General features: G+C 39.4%; 1 protein-coding gene across 2 annotated transcripts; it reads left to right on the top strand.

The window, feature by feature from the left end:
• The first annotated feature begins 3,322 nt into the window (after positions 1 to 3,322).
• On the top strand, positions 3,323 to 8,973 carry LOC116251124 (F-box/kelch-repeat protein At1g67480-like). Of its 2 annotated transcripts, none has more exons than XM_031625205.2 (3): positions 3,323 to 3,448; positions 5,980 to 6,912; positions 7,465 to 8,973. In XM_031625205.2, the coding sequence occupies exons 2-3, from the start codon at positions 6,440 to 6,442 to the stop codon at positions 8,090 to 8,092; spliced, it is 1,101 nt and encodes a 366-aa protein (XP_031481065.1). In that variant the 5' UTR covers positions 3,323 to 3,448; positions 5,980 to 6,439; the 3' UTR covers positions 8,093 to 8,973. The 2 variants fall into 2 exon arrangements, with proteins under 2 accessions (XP_031481065.1, XP_049933005.1); XM_050077048.1 differs by having other exon boundaries at positions 3,331 to 3,448; positions 6,317 to 6,912.
• The last annotated feature ends 2,041 nt before the right edge of the window (positions 8,974 to 11,014 follow it).

The raw sequence follows: 11,014 nt of genomic DNA, 5'->3' as shown, positions 1-11,014 counted from the left end.
TATTTCCTCCTCACAGCACAAAGAGAGCTTGTTCGACGGAATTTCAATATCTTCCAGGACCTTCACGGACCACCAGCCATGCAACTTGCAGGTACGTCACTCACTGCAAACAAGAGAAAGCGATCAATGACTAAAAATAAAAAGTGGTGAATTGATATTCCTGGCATTTGCTTTAGCAAGTCTTTAGAAATTAGTGAATAGTTCCTGGTTCGAATAAAATATTAATATGTTTATAGACTCTTTGGTTCCTCTTCTCGGCCCAGCAATGAAGAGGTACCCACTTGGAGACACCTCTTGGAGGCTACTCATAGACCCTTAGAGGCAAGTCATGGCCACATTCCAGGTTTCCACCATTATCAAGGTTGGTCATTTAAATACAATGTGAAACGTCATTGTCATTTAAAACAGCAAAATTTTAAAGTGAAAGGCTGAATTAATAAGGCAGCCACTACTTATCAATAATGCAGCTTTGATAACCACAAAGAGGAGAAAAGAAAAATTAATGATAAGTAATCAGCAAGTAGGCATATAATAAGGCAACAGACAATACGCCGACAGCTTAGAGGTCTCAAATATGGAAAAGGAAAGATTGTGGGCACATGCTTTCAATAAAATGAAATTAAAAAGAACCAAACAAAATGAGCACCTAGTTTTTCCTTTCCCAAGTACTGGCCAACGTTTTGAGTTTCTCAACCTAGCGAGGGAGTGGAGAGAGAGCGAGAGAGAGATTTGCATGCTTTAACAACCTATCATTCACCTAGTTGCCATATAATATGCTTCGATTGGTAAGTTCATTATATAACCTACCAAATCATATTTTTAAATAAATTTAGAAACGTCTACCGTTTGTGGTAGTAAATGGACTTTTTTAGTGAAAGTTGAAAGGACGATAATCTTAAAATCACGAGAGCAGCAATAAAATCGCTTGGGTGCATATTGTTGAGTAGGTTCCAATTTTTTCAAATCTTTACTTAGGAGAAACTGCTTTCAGGTAAAACCCCTTAAGATCATACTTTTATGCCTTCAAGGTTTTAGCTTATTACGGAACATATGTGAACTTTAACTCGGGTATTGCACTTGCCATTGTTTGTAACCCAGAAAATAATACACGTGACATGGACCAGAGTATATTTTTGAGTAGTTTTAAATTAATACATTTGTTTTGATGAAATTCTGATGAACTGTTGCTAACTATAGTCAGCTCAATGCCTACAAAGGTGGTCGTGGAGATGTCACACTTATTTTAATTAAGCACTACTTGTCAGATAATCTGATACATTTTCCAGAGGGGCCGCATATATTTAATCAATTTCTTATTTAAACATGCATGTAAATCTCATCAAGTATTGTGAGCCTCATCAACCGCACAATGTTTTCGTATCGTAGAAGAAAGTGTCTCACACTTAGTTCTATTACTAGATTTATTTATTATTTGCTCATTTTTTATTGGTTTTGTTTATGCCCAACTTGTATAAGCGTGTAGATGGATGTGATATTTATTATGTTAACCATATATTAATACAACATTTATTATTTCAACTATAAGCTTTTTTGAGAATATGAAAACCACTCCGTAAGTAAAAAACCTGATTATCTATCACTGATCTCCTACAAGAATTCCACTGTACACACTAGTGCAAAAAAACGTCAGTGAAAAGGGAAAAGGCGTTGGTAAATGAATGCCATTAGAACTTCGTCCTGCTGATAGTTTAAGTTTATATGTACTTGTCGCAAAACAAGCATTCGGAATACTATGGAAAAGCTTTACAGAAGATAAGTCAGAGTTTGAAATTTATTTGCATCAAACAGCATCAGTACTGATGCAAGGAACGGAGTGATGATTGTTGTCAACAGTTACACGAGAAGAACGTCAATGAATATTGTCAATAGTGATGGTTTTTTCATGTCACTAATTTGGTTAGCACTTATGACAATCATGCATCAGTAAGCATTCCTTCAGTTGCTATGCTAATTTTATAAAACTGCAGTTAGATTTTGAAGCAGTAACCAAATAGTTCTTCTGAAGGAACAAAAAAAAAAAATTCTCATTGTTTAAATATCTATCTCACATTCAGCTGTTTGGTAGGAAAAGGAAGGGCAGTCAAATAAAAAATTTTAAAAGCTTTACATGTCTTTCTTGTATCACCTAGAAGTTGAGCACATTTTTGTAAAAAAATAAATTAAATTGGACCCAAATGCAACCTCACTTTTCTTATATGAGCTTTTTCACATTAGGACAAAAGCTTGGGTTGTAGAGGAAATTGTACTAAATAATTTAATCTGCCAACTAAAAATAGTAAAATATTCCCACTTTTCCAACAGCTACGAAAGAAGTCCAAATAAATGATAAGGTGGTTCAGGTTGTAAACCAAACACAGAAAACTTTTATGATCATAGTTTCTCCAAAACATTTCAAAAATTTTAAAAATACATCACAGAACGGGCACCGGAGAAGACACCAATTTCTTCCCAACTATCTGAAATTTCTTGTTCAACTACTCCTACTTTTTTTTTTTTATCATTTTGCAATATAACATCACCATAATACCCTTGTGCAGCTTAGAAGGACTCAACATACACTAATAAAACACATCGCTTTGAAAGGTGTAGCATCTGGCTATCAATTTGATTGTTAAGTGCTACTCCTTTATAGTTCGAACAATAGATATGTGACACTTTTATTGATTAGTGTATCAATCGTCAGGTTTCAAAACAGCTCTAAATCCTAAAAACGAGAGAAAATGATGAAAAGCTTTTGCCTTTTGGTGACTTTCCCCAAGTCTTTTGTCACTTAATATGGGCCCTTATTCCCCATCTTCAAAGACGGATAGGCGTATTTTTTGCTACTTACGCCAAAGAAAATTGTTTTTGTTTTCGATTTTGGTGCTTACAAGAAAGCGCGCCTCCTTAATCCTTTTCACATTAAAGGGCTACATCCGACTGGTTCCGCCCTCGGATCTAAGATTTAAAAATATATAAATTAATGGAGCCCAATGTCATTAGATAATTGCTAATCTTTAAATATGTAAAGAATTTGTTTAAAATTTATTTTTTATTAGAATTTTTTTTATTTTCTGTTTTATATGTGGCCGGATCCAAGACAATTGAATAGGTGAAAACTTACGTCCAAAACAGCCGAAAACTAAGAAATGCCTGTCTACATCCAACTTGTTTGCATCCACGTCATGGTATTTTCATCATTCGTATCTGGATGAGTTAACGGGACAGGTGACGTGTAGAACGCCCGTCGCTTTCATCCTCTTCAACACATTGCCTTTAAATCCACCCCCTTCCCCGCCACTTCCAGACACACCCTTCTCTCTCCCTCTCTAAAGTTAAACTTGAATTCTCTACCTTCTGGCCCCTCTTCATTTCTTCAGCCATTTCCTTCACTTCCATCCATAATTTGCGACGAAAAAAAGCTTTCTTCCTTTGACGTTCTTTACTGGTAATGCTGATCAGATTTCTGTTTGTTTTTCTTTTGGTGTTTTTCCTTTTATCTTGTTGGCATGAGTTTTACTGAATTCTAGATATTTGTTGATCTTTTTCATTTACTGATCTCGTGTTCATCTGTCAGAATAATGTTGATACAATACATGCTTATATGTATGCATCTGCATTCTCCTGTACTCCTTCTTCACAGGATTGTTCACACGCCAGTTTTAAGATATTGCTGAGACGAAACATTTTGTGTATCTTGTCTACTGATTTGATGTTTATGTAACATTTCATGTTTATTGAATGGGGAAAATCAATCTGGGATTTCTCTTTCTGCCGTTAAAAATTGTTATTTTCTTCTTCCGTTCATTTTTTACGTATTTATGTACGACATGTGGCGTGATCCTCTTCTTGTTTCAGATACCTTGACAAATATGTGTATCGGGGATATGATATGCAGGGGCCGGTATCGGTTATACGAAATTCAATTAAAATTCTATGATTGAGTTTGAGTATTTTTTATATATCCGACTATACTAAGCTGTATCGCCTGATTTTTTAAGGAGGCCATCTTGTTGGGCTCTCGCGTCCAGGATTTACTGATGGTTTGCAGCCCTTTATCTGTTCCTTTATTTGAACAGGATTGCAGAAATGTGAAGCAGCAGAAGAGTCATTTTGGCTTCTGCCTTTTCTTCCTTTTTCTTGTCTAAAATAAACAGTATAGAAAGCAAAGTTAATCACAGTATGAATGACAAAATGGTTTATGCATCTATTTATTTATTTATTTGTTTTCTTAAAAACTTCTTGGCTACAATGGTCCCAAAAGAATATACAAGTGCGGCCCCAAGGCAGTGAATCAGGTCATTTGCTTGTCTATATGAAGAGTATTTGGGACTGCAAGTTTGTTGGCGTACTCTCATTCAGTATAATAACAAGTTTGTACCAAGCACACGCAGGGGCTGAGGGAGTGGGGGGCCTGCCCGGGTGAGCGCAAGAAATTTTTTTTATATTGAAAAAATCAATTTTTTTTAGTTTGGTCCGACCCGTCGGTCCTGGTCGCTCCTCTTGGCCCGACCTTGGCCCGAGCCACGAATTGTCTTGGCCCGACCCAAGGAAAAATCCTGGCTTCGCCCCTAAGCACACGCATAGTTTTTGTGCATGTCCACATAAACTCTAAGAGAAACCTCCATTTAAATGAAAATAGAGGGGCCAGCTTTGGTCTTAACCTTTGGTTTTTTGATAAAGTGGCCGCCTGTAGGGCTTGAAAGTGCATTAGCTCATGCAGAACAGTCCAAATTCCAAATCATCACCACTGCACTATGCAATTGCCCTATACAACCCTTTGGTATTCTTTGTGCGTATGCCATGATGATGCACTTTCTCCTGAGCTGGGGGGGCACAAGCTTCCCCCCGGCTTGCATAACTAATTATGTACATAGAGATGGCCGTCCTGTTCTTCTGAGATAGAAAGTTGCATGTTTGTGCCCTTAAATTTCTAGCTCCACCATTGGACCTGAATTAGACCAGTTTGCAAGACAGGCTGAGATGAACGGCCAGACAGGACACTGCATATTTAGCAAGATCACATTATACAGCCCATATGTTTCATAATTTCATTCTTATTGTAATTTAAGAATGTTTCCATTTAGCTTTCTGATATAGGCTTTGTCACTGCAAATCTGCAAGATTTTATCTACTATTATTCCAGCTTCTTGGCAATTTTTATGGTTGTGAGCTGGATAATGGAATAAAAGCAATTTACCTGTTTTCTTTTTTAAATCTCTTTTTACTTCATTAATCAGCTGCAAAGCAAATATAACAGACCTTGTTTGTTGCTTTTCTAGTTTTAGAGGTCCTTCTAGATTGTTATTTTTTGCAGAAGTTTGAAGTTTTGAATAATTGATTTTAATGTCTTCTTTTTTTCAACACTCAAAGCGAAAAACACGGTCCTGAATCTTAATTTGAAGCGCTGTTTGCATCCTTGTCAGGTTTTCTCCTTATTTTTTTACCTTTGCTGGGTCATTTGATGGAATTGATTATTGCCACACAAGTGCTTTCTTTACCAGTTTCTCTTTCTGCTTGTACCCTTCAGGCCCTCAACAGGCAAAAGGAGAAGATTTAACGTTTTTCTTATTGAGATAAGGAATCTTGACTATGATAGCCTTTTCCTTCTAATTGGAAGGGTCCATCTACTAATACTGTTAAAAGAGGGCATCTTTACTAGTAGCTTTATTTTTTTTTTTTTCCCCATAATTTATTGGCCTTCCGGCCTTCCTTCTTAATTAATTGCTGTTTTGTTAGTTGTTGGGTTCTCATCTGTAGGCTGTAGTTGTTGTATATGCACATATCGGCATGTGGGACACTTCTATAGGCTTAATTTGTAGATTCAACTGTCAGATTAGCAAGATTTTTCTACTTCATGTTCATTCAATTATGAAAATTTTAAGCCCTTTTATTCTATTCCTTATAATGAGATCATAACATCAAATGCCTGTTTCTTCTTTGTCCTCTGAATTTCCTTCTTTTTTTCCAACTCTATAGTAGACAAAGGGTGAAATGATTGGAACAAAACATGGTTTTCTCATCTGCCTGAAACTGCCGATCATAAGTGGGGACTTCTCCAAGAGCACCAGCTGTGGGTTGGAAACCATAGTCAAAGAAGTTAAGAATTCCATTAACTTTCCATGGTATTCTCCATTCTGTCAGATTTTTGTAGTCTTGCAGATTTATAATGGTGATGAATACGATGAAACCATATGACAGCCTTTTTTCCTGGGTCGAAGTTTTGAATTGCAATTCTTGTGTGAGAATCATTTCTCCAATACTTTTTGGAAGTGTCTATAGACCCACTTAACTTGATTCCTTATTTACTGGTCAGATTAGAGAAGTTACTTCTCCACTATTCTAGCATACTTAACTGGCCAGATGAGAGAAGTTACTTCTCCACTATTCTAACATAATTATGGAATGAGTGGAAAGAAAAGAATTGACTGTATCAGCAATGTGCTTGGCAGCAGTGAAGCAGAAAGACTCAAACTTATTTAGGACCACCATATCTTATTCTCACGAAATTGAAGTCTACAAGCCGATTTTACCTGGTTTACCCGATGACATTGCAAAATACTGTCTTGCTCTTGTTGCGTGGCATCACTTCCCAGTTGTGGGATGTGTCTGCAAGAAATGGAGGTCTGTTGTTCAGAGTAATGAATTCAGCATTATAAGGAAGCATGCCAGGAAATTGGAAGAACGGATTTATTTTTTATGTAGTGACAAGGAAGGGAAAGGCAGCCATTGGGAAGTCTTTACATCCAGTGGACATCAACAGACTCTTCTTCCCATGCCTGGTCCTGCCAAAGCCGCATTCGGAGTAGTAACACTCGACTCAAAGATTTTGGTTATGGGAGGCTACATTGTAAATGAAGGCCCTAACAAAATATCTGCAGATGTTTACCAGTATGATTGTAGGCTCAACAGGTACTTAGATGCCCCTCAGTTCTTGTCTCCCTTATGCGTACAATTCAGTTGTGCTTCATAAGCTAAAGTTCCCGAATCGTTTTTGGCTAATGTGTTTCACATGGGTGGATAAGAGTTTGTAAAAACAAATGCTGATGGCCGTGTTTTTTCATTCTCTGAGGTATAGGGAGGTGTAAAATAAAGTTCCCAAATATATATATGTGTGTGTGTGTGTGTGTGTACAAGACGCTAGATAACATGACATAATAATGTGACTGCTATTTCTATCTTTGCCCTTATGAAATACTGAAAATAAATATTGAACAGGGAGAGATATGAACCAATCACTTATTAGATATTAATAGCAACAACATATTAAATTTGTGTACATGTTGCTTGCTTGGTAGCCTTGCACACACACACACACACACACAGCGAGAGAGAGAGAGAGAGAGAGAGAGCAGTACATGTTTGTTGCTTAGTAACTTTGCAGACATAATGTTATAACAAATTTAAATAGCAATATGTTAAATCTGTTGACAACATATTAGTTTTGCATGTTTGTTTCTGTAGATGGAGCACTCTGGCAAAGATGAATGTCGCTCGCTGTGACTTTGCAAGTGCCGAAGTAGATGGTCTAGTTTACGTAGTTGGGGGCTATGGTGCAGACGGCCAGAACCTCCCCACAGCAGAAGCATATGACCCAGGCCAGGACAAGTGGACCCTGATAGGAAGCATGCGGAGCCCTAGATGGGGCTCCTTTGCTTTCAGTTTCGACGGAAAACTCTATGTCATGGGTGGCCGATCAAGCTTTACGATTGGCAACTCGAGGTTCATAGATGTCTATGACCCCAAGTGTGGCTCATGGTCTGAGATGAAGAATGGCCGTGGCATGGTCACAACACATGCAGTGCTCCAAAAGCGCTTGTTCTGCATGGAGTGGAAAAACCCCAGGAGGTTGTATGTGTTCAACCCGGCCAAAAACTCATGGAAAGTGATCCAAGTGCCAGTGACAGGAAGCTCTTGTGCTGGGTTCAGGCTCGGAATACTTGATGGCAAGTTGCTGCTCTTCTCGACGGGGGAGGAGCCTGGGTATCAGACACTAACCTATGATCTAGATGCTGCACCAGGCTCAGAGTGGGTAACATCTTCACTTACGCCACCCTGGTCATGCTTGTATAGTGTGACCATCAAAGCTTAAAAGAGGGAAGGTGCCTCTCTCTGTGTACCCCAGCCATAGGCATAGTGCCACAAAATCAAACTGATGGTGCGGGCTTTCACTGCTACCAGCGATGCTGTACCCTTGGAGACACTTTATTTCACACACATACGTATACATACACAAAAATACATGCATTTGAAAATGGAATATTGTACTTAATACATGCACTTGAGATGGAAACTTGTATTTAAATTCAGTACTCATAGCACTTGATGAAAGTCATGAGACCCACATGCACATTATTATGATATGATTAGTGGGGAGATAGTAGAGTTGCTTGGTTCAGTAGTTCAATCTCCCTCCGCAGACATGCTCACATGGATAAGGATGTGTCATCAACAGTTGTAAACATGTAGAATGTGATTGGAGCTAAGATGGAGAGCAGGACCAAATCTGTTATATGCATGGTCCTGTTCTCACGTCTCGAGTCCTACATCTGAACTTTAATGCAGGCCAGGAGACCCGACAGTTGAATCTACTACAGATTTAGTGCTCAGTCGAGATGGAACACCTTTGTGTAGATCCTTGAGGCAGATCAAGGGACGACCACGACGTCCTTATAGTTCTTCACCAGCTTGATCCACATTTTGGCTTGTAATTTGGGTTATATTTTGTTTTTGGTCCCCTATTTGTATTTGAATTTGATTTGTGTGTATTTGGATTCAAGTTGATGTGCTTGGGTCCGAATTCAAGGTCCATCCCTCGTCCAAATATAAGGGACGTGAGGATCTCCTTTTGAAAGCAATCGAAGAATCATAAATGCTACCTTTTAGTGTTGTTTCCTTTTGTTTTAACCATCAACTTCCCTTCTTGTTTTGACTCGTACCACAGTTCTTGCAGTTCAACAACTATGTAATGTCGTTTTCTGCAAGCTTGTACTCAAAATTTACCAACTTGTATCAGTTGGTATCATGAGCAAGGTTGTAGCTCCATTGGCGCTTCCAGCTTTCTCTCACCGTGTTGATGGCAGCAAAAGAGAAAGGAAAGACACAAGAACTTACTATAGCTACAGGAAAGAAAGTTGCAGAAGACAATAAACCAACACTGAAAAGAAAGAAATGCTGCAACGGAAACCGTACAATCAGAAAAGAGAAGAGAAAACGTAGAAGAACATTTACATTAAACCTTAAGAAAACACGAGTCTGGCTCGTATAAGACAAGATTTTGCTGCTGCTGCAAGAAAAGTGGATGAAATAGAAGCCTCCATTACACGGAGGATGGATGAATTTCAGAGAGATGCTTCATTCAACTATGCAGCATGCGGCGGTCTCCCATGGTCCTGTTGATATAGATCCCCAACCACCCATGGATGCAAGGGGTGTAGAGGCATGGTTGTTGGGATCCATCGCAAGGATGCCGGAGCTTTGAGTCTAGAATACCGGAAGACAGAGCCCTGCCTACGGGTGTGCCGCCCACCGAGGGGCACCAGTACTTAAGGGGTGGCTGTCCTCCACCGCCTTCCACCCACCGAAATCATGGGTGGGTCAGGGTCACCCATCCACCTCCATTGGAAGCGCAAGGAGAAAACCGTGCGCCCAATGGTTTGGGCCACTCCTTAGGTAGCGTTTGGTAGGCTGGATTTTACTGTAGCACAGGAAATTTATTTTAAATTTTCAAAATTTTTCAAGTTTCATCAAACAGGAATTTTTTTTGAAGGAGGGAGGAAGAAGCATGGAGGAGGGAGGAAGAAGAAGGGATGGGGAGGAAGAAGGGAAGGAGGGAGGAAGAAGAAGGGATGGGGAGGAAGAAGGGAATGAGGGAGGAGGAAGGAGGAAGGAGGAAGGGGAAGGAAGAAGGGAAGGAGGGAGGAGGGAAGGAGAGAGAAGGAAGAAGGGAGGCGGGGAAAAAGGGAAGGAGAGAGGAGGAAGAAAGGAGGCGGAGGGAGGAGGAAGCAGGGAGAAGAAGGGAACAAGGGAAGGAGGGAGGAACAAGTAGAATATGGAATGGGAGGCATAGGAAGAAGAGGAAACCCACCAGAGGGAGGAGGAAGGTGGAGGCAAGTAGAATCTGGAATGGGAGGCGGAGGAAGAAGAGGGAACCCACCAGAGGATAGGATTTGAGTGAAGAATGCCTCAACTATAGTGCTCTGAGTGTGGTGTTGAGGAATTTGGTGCTCCTCCCTCCTTCCCTCTTCCTCTTCTTCTTCCTCCTCCCTCCTTCCATTCCTCCCTTCTTTTTCCTAAACCTGGAAATATATTTCTATTTCATCAAACTAAGAAATAAATTTTTCAGTCATCACAGACACATCAAAATTGAAAATAAGAAAGATTTTTCTCATTCCATTTTTTCAAGAAATATATTTTCAAAAATATATTTCCAAAAATATATTTCCAGCCATCAAACACTACCTTATGGAATCGGGACTTGCCCTCGATTCGGGTCCGTCTCACAAAACTCTTGGGTTTAGGGGTCCTAATCCTAGTCCAAACCCTTTTTTTCACCTTTTTTTGACAAGATCTGATTTGGGTGTCATCCCTTGAACCAGATCCAAACTCATATTCCTTGTCCACAACCAACGTCAACGCCCAACCTAGTCCTTAATAGGACCTAAAATCCACCCGCTTCACATACTAGACCAGGTCAAAACCAGACCCATCATTTTACTAACTCCAGATCAAGTTCAAATTCAACCTATGTTCCACAAAACTCGATCCAGAATCCAATTCAATCTACTCTAGGTCCTATAAGTAGTTCATGAACTAACCTGATCCAAAACCAATTGGGTCCAAATTTCTATCCAAACCCTTATCCAAATTTCTACATGAATCTTCATCCAAATCCGTACTCATTTGCAAATATGTACCCATGTCCAAACCTTTACTTTAACCTTGACTTTTACCCTACTTTCAGATCGAGCTATCCATATCCACATCAAACCACTTTTGTGACCCAAAACCCAAA

Source organism: Nymphaea colorata, chromosome 3 (genome assembly GCF_008831285.2).
Source record: "Nymphaea colorata isolate Beijing-Zhang1983 chromosome 3, ASM883128v2, whole genome shotgun sequence".
NCBI classification, from domain to species: Eukaryota; Viridiplantae; Streptophyta; class Magnoliopsida; order Nymphaeales; family Nymphaeaceae; genus Nymphaea; species Nymphaea colorata.
This window is presented reverse-complemented; position numbering and strand designations above follow the sequence as displayed.